The sequence below is a fragment of the Vicugna pacos genome, unplaced genomic scaffold (genome assembly GCF_048564905.1).
Source record: "Vicugna pacos unplaced genomic scaffold, VicPac4 scaffold_19, whole genome shotgun sequence".
Lineage (NCBI taxonomy): Eukaryota > Metazoa > Chordata > Mammalia > Artiodactyla > Camelidae > Vicugna > Vicugna pacos.
The window spans coordinates 73,691,214-73,711,338 of NW_027328740.1; the positions used below are offsets into that span (position 1 = coordinate 73,691,214).

At 52.1% G+C, this 20,125-nt stretch overlaps 2 protein-coding genes across 2 annotated transcripts in view; both read left to right on the top strand.

Moving 5' to 3' along the window:
- The window catches only part of LOC140693517 (uncharacterized), an 81,572-nt gene extending 62,708 nt beyond the window's left edge, over nucleotides 1-18,864 (top strand). Inside the window, exons 14-28 of the mRNA XM_072957337.1 lie at nucleotides 4,000-4,187; nucleotides 4,386-4,584; nucleotides 5,157-5,247; nucleotides 6,160-6,276; nucleotides 6,696-6,870; nucleotides 6,989-7,070; nucleotides 10,306-10,392; nucleotides 10,727-10,886; nucleotides 11,981-12,068; nucleotides 13,799-13,927; nucleotides 14,271-14,403; nucleotides 14,791-14,844; nucleotides 15,119-15,315; nucleotides 17,084-17,193; nucleotides 18,590-18,864. Of these exons, the coding sequence (XP_072813438.1) occupies nucleotides 4,000-4,187; nucleotides 4,386-4,584; nucleotides 5,157-5,247; nucleotides 6,160-6,276; nucleotides 6,696-6,765 (665 nt within the window). The 3' untranslated portion in view covers nucleotides 6,766-6,870; nucleotides 6,989-7,070; nucleotides 10,306-10,392; ... (6 more) ...; nucleotides 17,084-17,193; nucleotides 18,590-18,864. The remainder of the gene's footprint in view (nucleotides 1-3,999; nucleotides 4,188-4,385; nucleotides 4,585-5,156; nucleotides 5,248-6,159; nucleotides 6,277-6,695; nucleotides 6,871-6,988; nucleotides 7,071-10,305; nucleotides 10,393-10,726; nucleotides 10,887-11,980; nucleotides 12,069-13,798; nucleotides 13,928-14,270; nucleotides 14,404-14,790; nucleotides 14,845-15,118; nucleotides 15,316-17,083; nucleotides 17,194-18,589) is intronic.
- Nucleotide 18,865: 1 nt separating this feature from the next.
- LOC140693513 (uncharacterized) overlaps nucleotides 18,866-20,125 on the top strand; it is a 98,940-nt gene continuing 97,680 nt past the window's right edge. The window contains exon 1 of the mRNA XM_072957333.1: nucleotides 18,866-19,142. The gene's annotated coding sequence lies outside the window, so the exon portion shown is untranslated. The remainder of the gene's footprint in view (nucleotides 19,143-20,125) is intronic.

Below are 20,125 nucleotides of genomic sequence, written 5' to 3' on the forward strand. Positions count from 1 at the left end.
AACATATGCATATGTATATATATATGTTTTAGATTGTTTTTAGTATAAATCACTACAAGAAATTGAATATAGTTCCCTGTGTTATATAGCAGGCCCTTGTCATTTATTTTATATTTACTAATTTGTATCTGTTAATCCCCCCTTTCCTGCCTGCTAAACACAGTTTGCATTCTATGTCCATGTGTCCATTACTAGGAGCACCGTTTTTCCTAGTAATATATGCTCTTTTGCTGCTTTCAGTTTCAGTAATTCCATCTTATCTGTGGGCGCTTTTCTTCTGGTGGCCTTAATGTGGTTTGCACACGTGGTAATAGAGATCTGTATTTGGGAGAACCCCAGGCCTCGTGTAGTCCCTGGTACAGAGTGCCCACTGAATTGATGCTTGAACTGGGAAAAAAGCACAGTAAATGTTGGAATTTCCACTATGGTTGAGAATTCTATAACCTCTTTTGACAAACTTAATATTGGCTGCACCCATTCTGGGTAATTTGGTGGAAATTCATGTTATGGTGGTGAAGAGACGGGGCCTTGTATGCTTCTTCTCTTTCTGTTTTCTAACACTCATTCTCCTGGGCCTTCCAGATCCTCCCCTAGAAGTGCCAGGTCTGGCTTGGTGCTGCACTGAGGCAATATTTGTTAATAAGGCCCTTTCCTCATCTCTTCTGAGCCTCCGGTTTTTTCTCTGCACAATGAGGGCTTAGACTAGATAACTACTTTTCAGTTTCTTTTAAAGCCATGTTTCCTTTGAGAAACAGAAAATGCAAATCTCTCCTCTCAAACCAACCCTTTAGATTTTGAAAAGTCCTCCAAGGAGTGACATAGCTCTTTGTGGAAAATGAATGTGATTGTGATTCCAGGTGACACAGAAAAGACTCTTCAGAGATTGATTGCAGGGAGAGGGCAGGAAAGGGGCAGTATGTCACACTTTCTAGTGTGAGCACTGGAGCAGGGGCTTGGATTTAAATATGGTGTCTGACGTGGCCTCTCTCTAATCTTGTAGAATGTGATAAACTTCTCTACCTCAGTTTCTTGATGTGTCAAGTTGGGGTGATAATATTTTAAGGCTTTTGTGAAACATTATGCACATAAGCCATTTGTGTATGGGTAGAAACAAGACCTGCTAGGGATTCAGGGATTTGTTTAAAAAAAAAAATCTTGTCCATAGCACTCTGTCTGTGTGTATTTAGTAGTTCCTGAAGGGTGAGGGTGAGTCTAAAGTCCATCGTGGGACAGGTGGCCCATGGTTCTCTGTGCCCCTGAATGCCCCCTCCTCCCCAGTCCTCTTCCTCAGTCCAGGATGAAGTTCCCTAGTAGATTTACTCAGAGGTCTTGTGAAAATGGCTATTCATTTTATTGTTTCACCAAGAAGGGCTGCCATCATGACCTCAGCCCTCCCCGGCCGCCACACCAACCCGGATCCCACCCCGGTCCATGTCCACTGGCCCCGCCAACGGCGCTGCCGTACGTTTACCGTCTGTGAGACGCCGCCCCAGAAAGGATGTCGGCCGCCGACTGACGCGGCCAGAACTAGTGGCCCGGCCAAGCAAGCCGCCATCCCCAGCAGCAAACACCGCCATGGCCCCGGGCAGCTGCACACTTCCGGAGCCCGCTGCCTGCCCCAGAAGCGCACGCCAGCCCGCGAGGAGCGCGGCGTCTTTATCCATGGCAACGCCGCGGGGCCCTCCCCTAGCGCTTGCGTCTGCGTCCTCCCGAGGCTAGACGTGCAAGGGCAGAACTTTCGGAGCCAATGGGAGCAAGGGCGCGGCCAGGACGGGGGTGGGGGGAGGCTTATGGGGCAGCTGGGCGGGGCCGGGGCGGGCGGGGCTGCGCGGAGGTCCTCAGCTGCAGGTGGCACCGGCCGGAGGCTGGGGCAATGCTGCCAACAGTGGGCGCGGCGGCGGGGCAGCGGGGCGGGGGCACCCTCACCTGTCTGTGTGCGGGGCTCAGCCTGGGCTCCGCGGCCTCCGCTTGCACCGGAAGTGGACCCAGGCTACCTGTGGGCAAGATAGAGGACTGAGCCCAGGCAGGCACGTCTGGCCAGGTAGGGCACCTGAAGTGCAGATCCGCCAGGCCGGCTGCCGGCCTTGAATACGCGCTGCTAGGCAGTTTCCAAGAAGACGGGATCTGTCCCAAGAGGGGAGGTAGGGCAGGGTGCCAGATGCCTGGTTGGGTGCGGTCTTACAGGAGAGCCACGTTGAGAGGGTGCAGAGCAGCCCCTGTGTTGGCGGGGCTAGGAATTTGGGGTATAGGGTGGGGATGATGTGTGCCATTCCCTGTGGTCTCCCAAAGAACTCGCACCCCCAAGCAAAGGACCCTGCTCCCTCCACCCTTCACTGCATCCCCTGCCTTCCCCAGCACCACCGCCCCTGCCCCCGGAGTGTCCCATGACCTCTCCCCACACCAGGCACCGTCCCTGTTACAGGTACTTATCTCCTGGTGGTTCCAGCCCAAGGGTGGGGGCTGTATCTAACCAGTTAGGATGCCTGGAGCCTTTGTATGAAACCTCAGACTATAATGCAGGCGTGCACAGAGGCCCCTCAAACAGGATTCCCTGCATTCCCTCCCCACCACGCACCCACAGCGCAGCTGCCACACCAGGCCAAGCCTGCAGGAGGACCGCTGTTCCCTCTCCTCCTGTCCCTGATCAAGAGTGCACCGCCCACACTGCTGGGTATTTAGTGGGCCTTAGAAGAGCAGCTGGTATTTTCATGGACAAATATTTGCTCTTTTGGGAAGAGTTGAGTGCAAAGGGATGTAGGGTATGCCTTTTCTGTTGTCCTGGAACTGGTGACTAGGATGCAAACTTAAGTCAAAGCAGTTTTTAGAGAGAGCCGCAATATATCTTACCCAAAGATCACTGTTCCCCTACAAAGGCAACACCACCTGGCGGGTGGGGTCCTGGTCCCTCTTTCTGGAGGTTGGGCTTTGCACCCTCCAGCTGGGACAGAGCCCGAAACAGCTCTGAACACGCTCCAACAGGCTTTCCCAGCACAAACTGCCTTTATTTTGAATCTGGCTGAAGGAAGCAGCTGAGAAATCTGGGTAAATCTTCCTGGGTGTAACCATGCCTTTTGTGCTGAATGAAAGAGCGGCTCTCCACATGCTAACAGCTTAGAACTGAATGTGTGTCGAAGCCTTCATGCATGTAGCATGTTGGGAACAGCGTTTCATGGTGAGGGGAACTCTATAACTTACATGTGTATGGGGAAGCCCTCACTCCAACAGGGTTTTCCTGCACAAACTGCCTTTATTTCGAAATTGGCTCTTGCTGAGAAATCTTGGTAAGTGTTCTTAAGTGTAGCCATGCCCATTATGCAGGATGAAAGAGCGGCTCTACACTTTTTCACATCTCAGAAATGAATGTGTGTTGAAGCCGTCATTCATGTAGCGTGTTGGGAACACAGAATTTAGTGGTGAGAACTATGTAAATTACATGTCTATGATGAAGCACTCTCTCGAGCCGGGTATTCCAGTGCATACTGCCTTTATTTCGAAACTGGCTTCTCAGAAGCCTGTGGTCTCCACTGCAGGTCTGTCTCCAAACCCAGGGCCAGCATGGTAACTCTGCTCCCCCTGTCTATTCTGGAAGTTCTAGGTGTCCTCCATGGCCCTTCCACCATTATGTTTTTGGAAAACCCCGCAGATGGAATGGGCCTGAGAACAGGAGAGCTGGATGCCAGAAGCCACTGCCCAGTGTGAGGCTCCTGGGAGGGGCATCTCCTCTCCGTGGGCTCTGATCTAACCTCCCCTCTCCCCCACCCCCACCCCTCTCCTCCTGCATTTCCTGATTGATCCCTGGATAATGGTCCATACCAGGAATGACCTGGGAGAGGTTTTATGAGTCTTTAAGTGGAAAAAAAAAAGAAATCTTTAGACAAGTTACTGAAAGTAACTTCCAGCTTTACCGGGAAAGACCTCATTCCAATGTTTAAGGCTAGTTGACAGGGTGTCAAATTGCTTAACCACTCACATCTGAGCAAGTGCTACCTCTCTCTCCAGCTCCCCGCAGCATCCACCTGTGGCAACTTGGCCAAAAGAAGGCAAGAAAGCTCTTTCCCCTCGCCAGCACCAGCGTGGCTTTGGAGTCAGTGGAGGCTGAGAGAAAGAGCCCCGCCCTGAGGTTTGAGGGGCCTCCAGCCACAGCCAGAGGAGCGGGGGTTTTCAGAGTGGCCCAGCAGGGAAACCAGGCAAGGCCACCTGGCCCAAGTCTTCCCTGCCCAGAGAGCCCCATGAACTGCTTTGGGCCACACTCCCCGTTTGGGCCCCCTGCAAAAAGTTACCACGGGAGCCACACCTGAGAAGGCAGAAGGACAGCCCTTTAGCCTGGGGTCCCAGCAGGTGTGTCCTGTGAGACCTGTGGCCACATAAGTTCCTTGTCTCTCCAGGTCACTGAAGGGACTGTGCTGGGCATCTTGGTGGTCAGGGACATGGGAACACCTCTAAACTCTGAAGAAGGACAGAGAGACTCTTCCTGGAAGCAAGGATTCCAGGGAGACACCTTGCCCAGAACTGGGGGACTGTGTCCTGAGCAGACCCCTGGGAGGCAATGTGGGGCTGTGGGGTCCTCTTCTGAGAAGGGAGCAGGTGAGTTTTCCGGGGGTGGGGTCCTGCTTTGTCCAGACATGTCCTTGTGTAAGACTCATTTACAAACACCTCCAAGTCCACCTAGGGGTGGCCCCAGAGGTGGGGGTAGAGGAGGAGAGTGAAGGGTGCAGACTTAGGGCCCCCTGAGCCACCCAGGGAGCCAAGGGTCAGTGGGAACATCTTGGGAGTCTAGTGCAGGGGTGGAGGACGAGCACTAAGAACATGCCAAGTCATGCAATAAAGTGACCCGTGACCACGAGACACAGGTGGCCGTACACCAAAAGAGGCAGATAGAAATTTAGACCCAGGATCTGAGAACCTTGAGAGGGGCTGGAGGGTCCCAGGAACCCTCAGGAACAGCTCTTCTAGGGGCACAGACATCCCAATACACACATTTCTCATGGAAGCTTTTTGGGGTGCAGAGTGAGTTACCAGGATCCTGAACTTAGTATGGAATCACGGTTCCTGGCAATAAATTGCTGTCATTTGTCCCTGGACATGCACAGGGGAGCTGACTGCTGTGGGGGTCACTGCAGGACTAGAATCTTCTGGTGTCTGCTCTGTGACCACAGAAACCCAGGGGGATTTCTCAACGGGAGAACCTGGAGACCATGCCTGCAAGGACCACCCTCATGGGATGGCCAAGGAGCTCGTGGTACCCAGGTCACCAAGTGACGAAGTTGTGAGGTTGCCTGGGGAATCGTGGGGGCATGTAGATTTCTGAGGTCAGCACGTGGGCCCAGCACTGCTGGATGGTCTGCACAAAGAGGGGCCTGCCCTCCTGATGATGGCTCTTAACACCTGCAGGGAAACTGCTCCCAGGGCTCCTGGAGGTCCATATTGAGAGTGTCCTGCCAGCCTTGTGGGGTCACCTTCCCCTGATGCAGAAGCAGACCTCTCTCCCTTGAGGCCCAGGGGACACCTGGCTCAGGTGCCACCTGTGTGCCCTGGACACGCAGAGCCCCAGAGCTCTGGCACAGCCTGGGGTGTGGTGGTGTCCGGGCAAGAAAGGCCCTGGGAAGGGGGTCATTCAAGGGCAGAGGCCACTCTGCAGGGATGCTGGACCTGGCAGCAATGCACTGCTTCAGTACTCCCTTGGGTTGGGTCTCCAACCTGTGGGATGGAAGGGCCACTCCTTCCTGTGTTGCAGTCGGGGGAACTAGATCCATCGTCAAGGTCAGCCCTGAAAATGGAGGCTGCGCTACCTCCATTCCTGGAAAGAAAATCAGTCCCCTCCAGTCCAGGTGATTCAGAAAGTCATTCAGCAATGTTCGGGGCCCCCACTTTAGGCTTTGAATTAGAGCTGAGCGGCTTAGGAGGCCAGATCCCTGACCGTGGCTCCAGGAGCAGGTTTTCTGCTGGGGGACAGGATCCTCACAAACACCTGTGTCTTTGTGGGACACTCCCCTCTGACAAGCTGGGAGGCAGGGTGCAGTTGTGGGAAATCGTGTTTACATGAGCAGAGGGCCACCATGTGGTGGGGGCACAGGAGACTGTGAGAATGAGTCCCACAGCCTTTCTGGAATCAAAAAACTGGCAAATGTGAAAAAGTGCATAATTTGTTTTATTGAACAGGCTGCTTATGTACGTTTGGAGGACCAGGTTCAATGACTCAGCATCCCTCCAGGACAATAGCCTCAAGAGAAGAACAGACAGAGCAGGAGGAGATCTGGGGTTTCTCCCAGGAATGAGGTGGAACAGGGATTTCTGCAGATTTGCAAGGAGTCCCCGACCACTGAGCATGGGGTTACAGCCCCACGAGACCCCTGTCATGTTTGGCTTGGGCTCTGGTTCTGGCCTGCTCATGTATTCTTCCAGCAGAGTTCCAGAAACTCAGAGGGTGGACTTAGAGGGGCTGCGTTTGGAACCTAGTGAGGAGTTGGAGGGTCCTTTATATTGAGTCCCTTCATCCTAATCACCGTAGCTGAAGCCCAACACCCCCCAGGCCCCCATGGTTGCCGTGGAGGGAGAACAAGCCTGGCAGGCGACCTAGGGGTCCCACTACTGTGTCCTTCCCTTGTCTTCGTTCCCTTTCACCCCGGAAGGTGTGATTGTCTCGTGTCATGGTGGCCTCCACAATGTCCCTCCCGGTAATCTCTCTTCTCCATCAGGTGGGGTTCCCAACCCCGCTCAGCCTTCTCTGCATGGATGCTGAAGGACCAGGCCCACCTGAAGTTCTGAGCTCGAGCAGTAAGGTGGAAACAAAGAAACCAATGGAAAAAAGAAGCAAGTGATTGTGGCAAAGCTCCCCACCACAGAGAAGCTGCCCTGAGTGGAAGGGAGAGTGTGGGCATGCCCGTTTGTTTCCTATCTCCCAGTGCTCTTAGCTTTCTTATTGCCTACCTGCATGGTTACAACAAAATGATCTGCAAAACTGAAAATATTTACTCTCTCGCTTTTACAGAAAAGGCTGGCCAGCCTCTGGTCCGGTACCAGGCAAGAGATTGGAGTTCCTTTCCAGTTTGGAAACATCTTGGCAGGCCCAGGTTTGCAAAGGTCTTTAAGAGTAGTTACGGAGTTTTGCTTTTAAACTTTTTTACGGCTGTATATACTTGTGAGATGTGGTTGTGATGTATAATTCTGAGCCGGGATTTTCTCAAACTGTTTCTCACTTCTTATACCAGACATTCCTAAATTCCAAGTGGAACTGCATATTAAGGAAGCCATGGAATTTAGCAAAAGGATACAGATCTCATTTCCTTTTAAGCATCGGTGTACCTCCATCATGGCAGTATTTGTTATGTGTTATTGATAGGGGAACTAAGTAGTAAACAGATTAATAGAAAATAGGGGATTTTAGGTACACAGGTTCATCTTTTCAACATTGTTTGTAATATTTGCAGTTTAAGATGACCATTCCTGAGAAACAGGCAGCCTCTTAGAATGAAATAGCATTTCCTCTGAACCATAATTAATTTTTATTTTGTAGACAGCAGGAAGGGTAATAACACGTCACACATTTGGGGACGTCAAAGAGAAAATGTAACTTTCTGGGAGCGCACTCCCCCGCCTCCCCCTGCCCTTTTTACTGTCCCATTCTCCCTGGAAGGCTCTTTCTTATCTTCTGCTCATGGCTCCAGTAACTCTTTCTTCCTCCTTGTTCCTCAGCTGGTAAGGTTAGTTTTCTACTTTGAACAAGCAAACAAGCCAACAGAAGAGAAATTTCACAAGCAACTCCCAGCACATCCGCTCGCCTTCTGATGTCTGTGACCTCACTCTCGGTGCCCCACCGCTTATTAAAAGTGGCATCGAAAGCCAGTTCCTCCAAAAGTCCCCGAGGCCCCATCCCTCCCATCTTCTCTGGGTTGTCACTCCCAAAACCATCCTCTCTTTCACTGCCTCATCTATTTTGTTCTCCTGCTAGTTGGCACCATCAGTATATAAACGTCCATCCTCTTAAACCAACAGCACTCCTTGACCCTAATTCACCCCCACCAATTGCCACCCTGTGTCTTTGCAGCAAATCTTTAAGGAGTTGTTTAAACTCACTGTCTGCATCTTCTCTTGAGCCATCCCCTTTTACACCCATTCTGGCTTTTCGCCTGATCCCTCGCTCTATGGAAACTGCCCTGTCAAGGCCATCAGTGACCCCATGTTGCTAAATATAGTGGTCAATTTTGACTCCTCATCATGCTTGGCCCCTCGGCAGCATTTGACCCAGCTCTTCCATCCCTCCTACCCCGTGTTCCTGCTTCACTCAACCCCCAGCCCATCTCTCTGTCTGTTTCTGCTTTTGGCCTGCTGGCTGGTCCTTTGCCAATGTCTCCTGTTTTTTCCAAACATATACTGTGGGTGTTCCCCAGGGTGGGTTCCTGGGCCTCTCCTCTCTCTCTCTGCTATTCCTTTGGTGGAAGCAACCCAGCCTTGGAAATTGGCATGCCATCAATTTCTCGATTTCTCCAAAATTCCCTGATTTCCCCTTTCCATCTGAGCCTTTATCCCTGAGACTCACATCACATTCTTTTCCTTTCATTCATCTTGCTTTCACATTCATACATATGTTCTACTATGAAATTACTTTTCCAAATTTTGAATCAGTACATATATATCATGTAAAATGCTCAAATATGTATTATTTCCACTAAGATGCTAATTCTACCTTAGAACATTTCTGCACTTCTGTATTTATGTGAATAAAGCGAATAGTATTTCTACAAGCCTCATAGTTAAACACTGTTAGTTTGGGGCTATTATGTAACATGAAATTATGGTACATCAACATAGTCGTTTTTCATTTATTTTTATGTAACACCGAGATGAGGTTTTTGCCCTGAAGACTGGTTTTATTGAAATTTTACCTACGTTACGGACAGTCAGTTTATGTGAAAGCCCTCATTTCTCCCCTTTTTGATATATGCTCCATTTGGCTATATATAACATATAACTTGGCATGAAACAAAATTCCCAAATCATTCACATAATACAATTAATATGTTTAATTATATTTTTTAAATGTTAAAAAGAAAAAGAAAACAGATTCCTCTACCTATTAGGCACTTCTGTGGCAATATGTAACACACCCCTTAACCATGACATTGAAGAACTGAGCTGATACCAGCCCCTTTCCACCTGCTCAGCCCCACCTTTTCCCATCCCCTTTCCCATCCGGAGAGGACATCCCTCCCATTGTCCAGGCCCAGATGTTGGAACCATGTCCTTTCTCTCTCTTTCTTTTACACTCACAGACAGCAAATCCAGCTTGTTAGAAAATTCTGGATATTCTGTCTTAATTAAATACCTGCTCTCTGCTCCCCGCCCTCCTAAGAGCCACCTTCAGCCTTTCCTGGATACCAATAGCCTTCTGTTTCCATCTTTGCTTTCCTACAATCTCTCATCCACACAGAGTCAGAGGGAGCCTGTAAAAACATACATTGGGGGTGGTGGGTGTTGCTCAGTGGTAGGGCGCATGCTTAGCATGCTTGAGATCCTGGGTTCAATCACCAGCACATTTCATTAAAATAAATAAATTACTTCCCCCCAAAAAACACAAACACAAAAGCATAAGTTGGACTACATCACCCCTCCCCTCAAAACTCACTAAACGGGTCACCATGTCATTAGGAGCCAAAGTCGTCACAAAGGCCTCAGGACCCGGCGTGCTCTGCCTCTCTGCCCACACTCTCCCCCTCACTCTGGGGGCCTCTGGCTCCGGCTCTTCCTTCTTCCTCCGGGTCTATTCTGCTTCAAGTTCATTACTCCGTGAGATCTGCCAGGATTGCCTTATTCTCTCCTGCCTGCCTCCCACCCCACCGCCATCACCCGAGTTTGCTCATATCACTCTTTTTTAAAAATTTTTCCAAACTCTTGCTACCCCAACATGCTGCCTGTTTCCTCTGCTAAAATTCTGAGCCCCCAGTGATGGGGAGTCATGTCTATTTTGTTGACTGATAAAGCCCGAGAGCCTTGGGAACGGTCTAGTTAGGAGATTCCCGTATGTAGTAGGAGCTTATACACATTTGCTGAATGAATGTAGATGCCCTGGTCCAATCCGATGGAGCACTTCTGTGACGTGCTCAAAGAATAACTCTCCTTTCCACCTGAGAGGGGGTGACAACTTCCCTGGTGATTAAAGGCAAGAATTTTTTGCTTTATGCTGTTAACCTTAGGCGGGGAGACTGGGGGATCTTCATATATATTTTTAAATTTGGTTCACTCTGCACTTGGTCTTTGGTCTCTGTATAATTTTGAGAAACTCTTTATGAGTGATCATTCTTTGATCAGATTGAACAGGTTCCAGGGGGAAGGACCAAGCCTGTCCCATCAGCCATCCTATGTGTCTTGTCCTGGGACCCAGTGGATGCTCAGCATGTAAGTGAACCGACAGGAGTGAGTGAAGAGATGGGAGCATCTCATTATTGTGGCGGATCTCTGTCCAATGCCTTGAGATTTGGGGAAGGGTTTACGAGTGCAGAAGGGAGAGGTCAGGTCCTCTGTGCTTTTCCTGAGTGCCCTGGCCTTACCCATTCCCCCAGCCCCCTCTGGGCAGCCAAGCCAAGGAGCTGGGCCACCAGGGGTTGTGCTGATCAATAATCCACCTTCACCCCAATTCCGGGGGTAGGTACACATGGTTGTAGACACTGGAGTCAGGTCCTTGGAGGAATTCCTCACCGAACTATGTTTTGGACCTTTTATTTTTCTCTAGAACCTCCAGCTGAAGAAGATTGTCTTAGACACATGAAAGTTGAGGACACCTTCTGTCCCCTCGCAACCCAGGTGGGCCTGGGAGTCTGCTTTTTCTATAGCCGATGGGCTCGTGTTGATTTGGGCATCCCTGTGCCTGAATTCCTGCAGTACACTCGGTGGTAAGGATGGGGGTGCCTGGCAGGGAGGGAAGCGGGTTGGGAGACTGTACAGCTGGGCTGATGTTAACCTGGGGTGAGCGGGAGCTTGCTGATGCATGGCATCTCGGGGCAGGGAACTCTCCACACTCAAGAGGGGTTCCCACTCCCGCAGGGTCCCTTTGATCAGGGTGCTGGGCTGTCAGGGGACCACAGGGGTCCCAGTGAGGATTAGGGTGCCTTCAGGCAATGGGAAGTGTGGGGTCCAGTGGCAATTGAATTAACTCTGCACCCAAACCCAGCCCCCACCTCTTTCAGCCTGTTTCCTAATCTGCAAAACTGGAATGTTATTAAACATCTCACGGGGTCATTGATGGGCTGGGACAGACTACACAGTCAGGAGCTGGAATTCTTCTGTCCCCTGATTGTTTGCCTTCTTTCTGACTATTTGCTCTCACAAGCTCAGTCTCTCTGTCTCTCGCTCTTTCACTTCTAAGTTTCTCTCATGCTCTGGTTTCATTTGATTTCCAACCACCGCCCCTCCCCTCCGCCAAACTCCAGATGAGTGAACTTGATTTCTATGTGTCAGTTCCAAATTCCCAGGAAAGATGCTCTGTCACCCTCTGGATCTGCTGTCCAACCCATGAGTTGTGGCCAGATGAGCGAGTCCCTCTGGGACCAGCAGAGGGTCTCTGCCCAGCCCCCAGCCACCACTGTGGGAGCACATAGCTCTCCATGGAGGAAGTACTGGCTGTGACCTTGTGTCACTAAGTGTGAATTTATGTCTTCTCTTGAACCACCTTCATCCTCCTAAACAAAGATGAAAATTAAACACTCCCGGGATTTGTGTCATGGAACACTCAGGGTGGGGGCTAATGGGGCTGGAATTTCTGCTGTATTTAAGGGGCTACAGTGAATCCCCAACGAGAGCCTGCAAAGGGAACAGCACCAGCCCCACCCGGCACTTAGGGCGCTGAGTCTGCGTGACGTTGAGCCAGGCTTCTGACCACAGCTCAGGGGTCTGGTCTGACCAGTTAGCCTTTGAAACCAACCAGCTTTGGATTCCTCAATCCCACCCTGAGGTTTTACCTGAACCATCAGCTTCTGTATCTCTGAAGACAGATGCTGAGGACCCTTCACGTAAGCCGTTCGCACAGCCCTGTTCAGGCCTTTGTGCTGCACGGTCTGCCCGGCGAGCTGACCGAGGTTGGTATTTTACTGATGTTAGAAGTAGTCTGGTTTCCCGATGTACTGTTTCACTGAACAAGCAACAGAAGCCACTTCTCGCTGATAAAAGCAGAAAAGGGACATAATGAAAAGATACTGGGAGGGTGTGTGGAGTGGCCAGGACCGGAGCCAACCCAGGAGCTGTAGGAGGTGTTAGGGAGCCCCAGGCACCAGGCTGGGAGGGGTGCTACCGGGCCCCCTGCCACCCCAGAAGGGACCCCCCTCCACCCGACCCTCCACCTCACTCACTGCAGGTTCATGTCCCGGCAGGGCCAGGTCACACTGAAGCCACCAGCACACACCTCAGTTGGGGAGCTGGCCCCGTCTGAGCTGCGGGCGTGCCTGGTGTGGGGAGAGGCCCAGTTAGAGGAAGGCAGTTCCCCTACTGTTCCGAGTTAAGGTGCAAGTCAGTGCCCATCACTCAGGAGAGCCAGGCTGGACGGACCTCATTGTGGTGACTAGGCTGTCTGAGTTCACTTATTACTTTCTACATTTGAAGGCCCTGGAGGGAGAAAAAGTGAAGGTTCTAGTACTTATTTTGTGTTTCCCACGTACCAGGTGTGGTAAACAAGCCACTTCAGACAAGGCCCGGAGCAACCACGTAAATAGGCCACGGAGCAAGTCGTGCAGTCAGGCCTCTGTGGTCCCGAAACCCGTGTCCCCATCGGCTCCATAGTTACCAGTGGAAACTAGGGGGATTTATGGGACTGTGTGCTCCTGTGAGGGCTGGGATATGTGTGTTTAAGTCCACATCTTCAGAAACTCGGCTAGAACCACAGCCACTGATTGCACGGTGGCAGAGGAAGGGAGGATTCCAGCCTCTGGTCCAGCTCGTGTGGAGCTCAGAAGTTCTTCCTCCTGTCCTGAAAATAACACCAAATCTGAGGGAGCTGCAAACCCACTGCTCTTCTTAGATCCCAGAAGACTGAGGGGGAAAGCTGCTTCCAACCCAGAGAGGTTGCAAAGGGAACAGCGGGCAGGCTTGGAGAGTCACAGCTCCCAAGGCAGAACCTGCTTTTGTAAGAACCCCGGGGGCAGGCAGATTTAACAGGTCCCTGAGGCCAGCAGGAGGCTCAGTGTGGGGAAATCAGAGTGTGACAACTCCAGGGGGCCAGTCAGAGGGGCCCCATGCTCTTTTTCATGTATTTTACATCCAGGACCGTGTCCTGTTCTCAGAATGAAGGTCAGAGGATAACTCCTCATGCTTCCTGCCTGGAGAGGAGAAAATAACTGTATTGAAATACACCCAGAACATTCTGTTTCATTGGGGGAAGTTGTTTTTTGTTTGTTTTATTAATGAGAAATTATTTTACCAGAGCCTAACCAACCTGGGAGAAGGGAAATCCCTTCTGTGTCACCCAAATTGGGGTGGGGGGAAAGAGACACACTTGTGGAGGTCACAGCTCAGGGCACAGGCTCAATGAGAACTAATCACAGGACTGCAGATGCCCTGCTCTGTCCCGCTCCCCCAACACCTTACCTCCATGTCAGTAGGGCCCGTGTGTAATAACAGGAATAATACTAACAGAAGTAAATGTCTCAGGAGTGTCTAGGGAAAACCCAAAGACAGCGGGGAGATGAAAACAAGGACACACAGGCTGTTTTAGCCTCTCACACCAATAGCTGTAGCAAACTACACACAGCCCAGCCCCAGTAGATAAACAGACAACCTCACAGAAGAAATTATTTATTTTGGTTCTCTTACCCAGTGCATTCCATGGTGCATCCTCGCCTAGAATTGAGTGGAAGCAAGTCCATCTCAGAAGGGACATAACTGAAGAGGGATGGCTTCCCAGACTCTGAGGGGCAGAGAGAGCACCAGCCTGGGTTAGAGAAAGGTGAGGGGTGGGGTAGGGTGTGGGCTGCCTTCTTCCCCATATAAGGAACCTTCCTGAGGCCAGCACAGTAGGAGGGAGGGCCATGGGGTGGAAGCAGCCAGACTTCATCCTGAGAACTGTTGGGATGCCTCAAAGGGACCATTCAGGTGCCCAAACTGGGCCCTGATTGAGGGAGCCAGTCGGTCTGACTCAGAGCCCAGGACTGAGGTGGGCTCACAGCAGGCCGGTATTACTTGGCCGGATCCATTTCACTTCTCCGAAGCCCTGTGTAAAACATGAAGCGTGGACGGCCTGGTGAGCACAGCTCTGCCCTCAAGACCGGTTTCAACTCCTCTCTTCCCAGAGAACAGCATCTCTGAACCCGTCCTGGGTGACCTCACAGAGATCACCCTAGTGGCCCAGGCTAGTGACCGGGAACATGTACCTTCCTGCAGGCAACCCCTGACGTCCACTGATGCATCATATACTGGCAAAGAGTGAGTCACTGTGCATTGGTCTAACAGCAGAGACTCTGCCAAAGGCCCAAGAGGTGGTGTGTGGGACATGCAGGGGTGCAGGAGTGTAAGCAGTGCAAAAGTGTAACTGGTGACAGGGGTGCAGGGGCTGTGGAGGGCGCAGGCATTTCAGGGGATGTGGGGGTGGAGGGATGCAGAATTGCAGAGAGTAGCAGGGGTGCAGAGGTGCAGGGAGTGTAGGGATGCAGGGAGGTGCTCAGGGACCTGGCCAGGATAAGAAGGCAAGTGCACATCCTTGCAGTCAGCCTGACCCCGGTAGGCTATTGCAATGCTTTTGGGCGGCGGCGGCGGCGGTGGCGGTTGGGAGGCTGCCCGGGCAAGCCGATCGATTTCTTCTCTTCCCTGCAGCCTGGCCTGGGGTGGGGCTTGGCCGCCGGAGATTCGCCAGATGTTGCACTCCAGGTAAGCTTGCTCCTGGGAGGTGGGGCGGTTAGGTCAGAAGGCAGTGGCAGCGGCAGAGGGGCGGAGCGGGTCTACCCCTGGTGAACGGGTGGAATAGCTGCCTTGTCCCGGCTGCTGGGCCTGGGAGCGGCCTCTTCTTCCCCAGGTCGCCGGACACTCCTGTCCCACTCAGCTTGCTGAGTGCGGAGTGGGGGCGGGGCCGTTAAGGTGCGGGACCCACGGGGGGAGGGAGGCTGCCGCGGGGGAGCCGATCAATTCGCTCCGCTCTCCCCAGAGGCGGAGCCAGGGGCGGCTTCTGCTGCCCTAGAGGCGGGACGCGGGTCTCCAGATGAACTTGCTCCTGGGAGGCGGCGGCGGAGGCGGCAGGGGCAGGGGATGTGTTCCAGGGAGTTGCTCCATTTCTTCTCTCCCCCACGGCCTGGCTTGGGGGCGACGTCTGCCGCCGGAGATTTGCCTCAGGTCCGACTCCAGGTGAGCTTGCTCCTGGGAGATGGGTGCGGTGCGGTCAGGGGGCTGGTAAGGTGGTGGCTGCAGGCATAGGGAGGCTGCCCCGGAGGAGACTGTGGATTAGCTCCATGTCTGCACCGCGTGGCCTGAAGGCGGCCTCTGCTGCTCCAGGTCCCGGGACACCCCTGTCCCACTTTGCCTGCTGGGGGCGGGAAGCAGGGTAGTCAGGGTGCAGGGGTGGCGGTGGTCGGGGGCCTGCAGCGGGGGAGCGGACCATTTGCTCCCATCTTCCCCGCGTCTTGTCCTGGGGGCGGTCGCTGTTGCCCTGTGTTATGAGACGCGTGTATCCTAGTCGGCCTGACCCCGGGAGTTGGACTTGGTACTTTGGGGGTGGTGGCAGCAGCGGCAGGTTTTCCCATGGAACTTGTCCATTTGCTCCCACTTCCCCCCATGGTTTGCCCTGGGGGCGGTCCCTGTTGTCCCAAGTTCGTCGGACGTCCATCTCCAGGTCAGCCTGCTCCCTAGAGGAGGCCACTGTGAGGTCATGGGCAAGAGTGGTGGCTGCTGCGGGGGTAGGGGCTGCCTTGGGGAGCTGGTGGATTGGCTCCCGTCTCCCCGATGGCCTGGTGTGGGAGTGGCCTCTCCTGCCCCAGGTCACCAGACGCACCTGTCCCACTCAGCCTGCTGGGGGAGGGGCGCCCTGGGCGGTGCCTTTAAGGTGCGGGGGTGGCGATGGCGGGGGTAGAAGACCTGCAGCGCGGAGCCTGTCAATTTGCTCTCCTCTTCCCCGTGACCAATCCTGGGGGCGTCCTCTGCTGCCCAAGAAGCCGGATGCCCGTCTCCAGGTCAGCTTGCTCCTGGGAGACGGGCCCGATGCGGTCAAGGGGCAGAGGCAGTTGCGACGGCCGGCTGCCCCGCCTAATGGGGCCACTTCTTCTCCTCTCCCCTGACCTGGCCTGGGGACGTCCTCTCTGGCGCAAGATTCGCCTGACACCCCACACCTGGTCTGATTGCTCCTGGAAGGTGGGCGCGGTGAGATCAGGAGGTGGAGAGGACAGGGGCTGCCCCTGGAGAGCTGGAGGATAAGCTCCAATCTCTCTGCAGGCCTGACGTGGGGGCGGCCTCTGCTGCCCCTCGTTCCCAGGTCACACTTCTTCGGGTCATATTTCCCCGGGGTTGCGGTAGGGTGCGGGGGCGTCGGGGTGTTGGCGGGGGTATGGAGCCTGTCACTCGGGAGCTGGGGGTTTAGCGCCCATCTTTTCCGCAGATTGGCCTGTGGGCAGCCTCTGTTGCTCCAGATCGCAAAGCAATTTCCCTGACAGCTTAGCCACCAGAGGTGGGCAGGATGGGCTGAGAGGGCTGAGGCAGCCGCCAAGGCAGCGACGGAGGGGGCTGTCCCTGGCCAGCTGGTCAATTTGTTCCCATCTCAACCTTTGCTGCCCCAGTTTCGCAGAACGCCCTTCTCCAGTTTATTCTTCTCCAGGGAGGTGGGCGCAGTGCATGCAGCCCGAGGTCTGGGCTCTCCCTTGGGAGGGGCAGAACTCTCTTGTTCTCCTTTGTCTTTATTCTTCAGCGAAGTGGTTACTGGACGCAATTCTTAATTCTGAGAAAGTGTAGCCTGTGTTATGGAAGAGCTGCTGGACAGTGAGGTTTCTGGGTGGATTTTCACATCAGCTGATGCCCCAGGCAGGCAGGAAAGCTATTACTCAGAGCTTCTTAGTCTGGGGTTGGGGATGGCCCCGCCATCCTTGCCATGCTTTTTAAAAATGTGTTACTCCCCTCTTTTTCCTAGGTGACATTTTAGGTTATTGGGTCTCAGATTGCTGGCACACTCATCCCTGTTCTCAGACATCTTTTAAACTTGGGTGAAGTGATAAGTAGGGGAAGATGATTTACTGAAAGGTAAGAATACTTAAATTCGCATTAAAGCTACATTCTGTCAATCTTTCTAAAATGATTTTCCTCTGATTCTAAATCCACGACCTAGTGAATGTTGTACTCCTGTGTAAAATCATTGATCTTCACATCACATTTGTTGAGAGGTCAACGAGATTTGTTAATTAGATTATTCCTGAAAGGAAAAGTTCAGGCTTTTCAGAATTCCTTGTCTGATGTCACCCAGGCAGTCACAGTAGAAGACAGAGCTGATATAAAAATCCCTCAGCTGCCTGAACTGCAAAGCTTCTGGGATTACTGATCCCTGAAATGCAGGTGACTCTTGATGATAATCTGGGGGATGGTTTAAATGATCAGATTCTTCCAGTCCTATAAATGGGTTCCGTGGCCCCAGCCCCGGGAGAACTGGACATAAGGGCCATATCGTGTGTGGTGGGATGGGAAGGCAAGGTGTAAGAGCTGGAATCACTGAGATTCCACACTCGCTAAACACAGACTCCAGAGCCTAATTGTTGTCAGGTTCTGTTCTGGATTTGAGAGTGTGTTCATACATGATTCTTGCCCTTCTGGAGTCACTGCCTGGGTGGAAGTAACCTTTACATAGATCTGTGGAGGATGACATTTAAGTAGATGGGCTGTTATGGTTCTCAATGTGCCCAGGCTTGCTCTTCCAGGCACTCGTGGGACTAACGCGAGTCATGTTATTCACTCATTCACTGATTTATTACCCTTGAATTGATCACTCGTCCCACAGTAAGTGAAACAAGGTAACAGGAAGCTGAGTTTTGTCCCCTCTCCTATCACTGATTGTTTTTCAGTCGGGCGCCCTGCGTATGCATTGTGAAACGGTGGTATTTCGTGCCCAATGGGGCAGCACTGTCAGTTCTGAGAATCAGGGGAGACACATGGGTAGGACAGCACCCTGACACACATGGCACCCCCCATCCCGTGAGACAGAATTGTCGATGCTCAGGTGACCCGATGTAGACTGCGGTGCTAAACCTGAGCATGTTTAGTTATCCTGGTGGCTATGAAAATACAGACTACCAGTCGCTACCTCTGGAGACTCTGAGGGTGTGCACCCCAGGATTCTGCATTTTAAGAAGCACTTTAACGAATCCTGATGAAGAGATCTGAGTGTCCCACGGAGAAACACTGGTGTGCGAGGCACCAATATTGAGGATTCTCAGGGAACGATGTCTTTTTAGGATGGTCCATGGGCCCTCACTTTAGACTTTTGCCTTGAGTTTAATTTTATGTGTTCAGAAGTGATGTCTTTCAATTCCAGTGCATGTCAGCATGCTCTGTGCAGGGATTTACTCTCAGTAGATGGCAAAAACTATGATTCTTCAGGTCACCGAGCTACACTGTGAACGATATTTTATTTTGGTTTTCTTTGTAGCAATGCAGAGTCTCCCGAGAAGAGATTTAGACTCAACAGCTTTGTGTCAGACTTTGGAAGACCGCTGCTGCCCAAGGTGTTCTCTGGCAGTGCAATGACGAATCTAGGTCCCTCTTTCACTGCTACATCAATGAAGTGGACCACTTGGACAAGGCCAAAGCTGGTATCCCTACCATAGCCCTTTACAGTGTTATTCGGCTCCAGGAAGCCATCAGATGCAGCAGGTGGCCAGAGGAGGAGCCGAACAGACTCATGAAATGTGACATCCCCAACTTTATCAACACGGACCAGAACTCTGCCTTTGTGGAAGATGATTTCCTGATTTTGTAACTACCGATTGTTCTAGAAAATAAGCCAGTTGCCCAGAACTCACACAAAGACTTGAATTGAGAAACGTGCTTTCTCAGGTATCTTTCTGAAGATGTGAAGTCTGTCTTTGTATGGAAGGAAGTCCCCTTTCACAAAACTGAATGTGTTTGTGTCTGAGAGAGGGAAATGGAGACAGAAAGACGAAGAAGCAGAAGAGAGCCCCCTCAGAAGAGATCTAGTTAAGGTGAGTTTTTGTGCCTTTAAAAAACATTTGGGGTTTTAGGGGGAACAAAGTATTTACACTGTCTTATTCTCCTCATTGGAAACCTTGGCCCCGTCGTCAGAGTCAGCGGCCTTGAACGGGGGTTGCACGCTGCGTTTCATCTGGCACTGCCACTTCCACGCTCTGCCTTTAGCACGTTGCTTTGCCTGTCAGGGTTGCCACCCTTTTAACTGTAAGGTGAGGAGTCTGGAGTAGATGATCCACCCCAGCTCTGCTGTTTTGCAAATTTCTGATTTCGTATTCGGATGAGTCTGGGATACACCCAGAGCAGTATAAACCAGGCCCTACCTCCTGCCTATTGCTGGGGCATCCCTCAGGTCTGTGCCTTCTACTCAACCCTTTACTGAGCCCAGCTTTTGTCAGGAGCCCAAGTGCCTACCGGGATGGCAGGGGACTTGTCTTTCGTGGTCACGGTGGCCAAGAATTCTATTGGTGTGCTGAAACAACTCTTCTGAGATCCTCCACCCACCCCTGCTCAAACCTAATGACAGCACTACGGTTCCTTTCCTAGGAGGAGGATCAATCCATGGTGCATTTTATGACAATCCTGTCCCCAGGGATGCACGGAAGTTTATCAGCTGAGTGAGGGGAGGTGCCTCTGTGTCCCTGTATCTCTGTCTGCTGACAGTTCGCTGCCACCGGCTACTGAACAAGAAAAGTGCTATTCACCATGTTGTGTGTTTTCCAAATGTGTAGGTGATGGTCTTGTGGCTCGTGCGTGGGCTTTGATTTGGGATGGTGAAGGGCTTATAAATACCTCATCAACATGTATTCGAGGTGGCCTGGTGCCACACAGATTTGATTCATGAAGGCATCAAGCCTGCACACTGGTTTGGAAACAACTTGGTTTTGATCATTCACACTGCATGCATGACTCGCTGCTAATCTCTGGGTGGTTTTTTCATTTCAGATTTATTCACCCCATGTCTTGCTTAAGCTGAAAA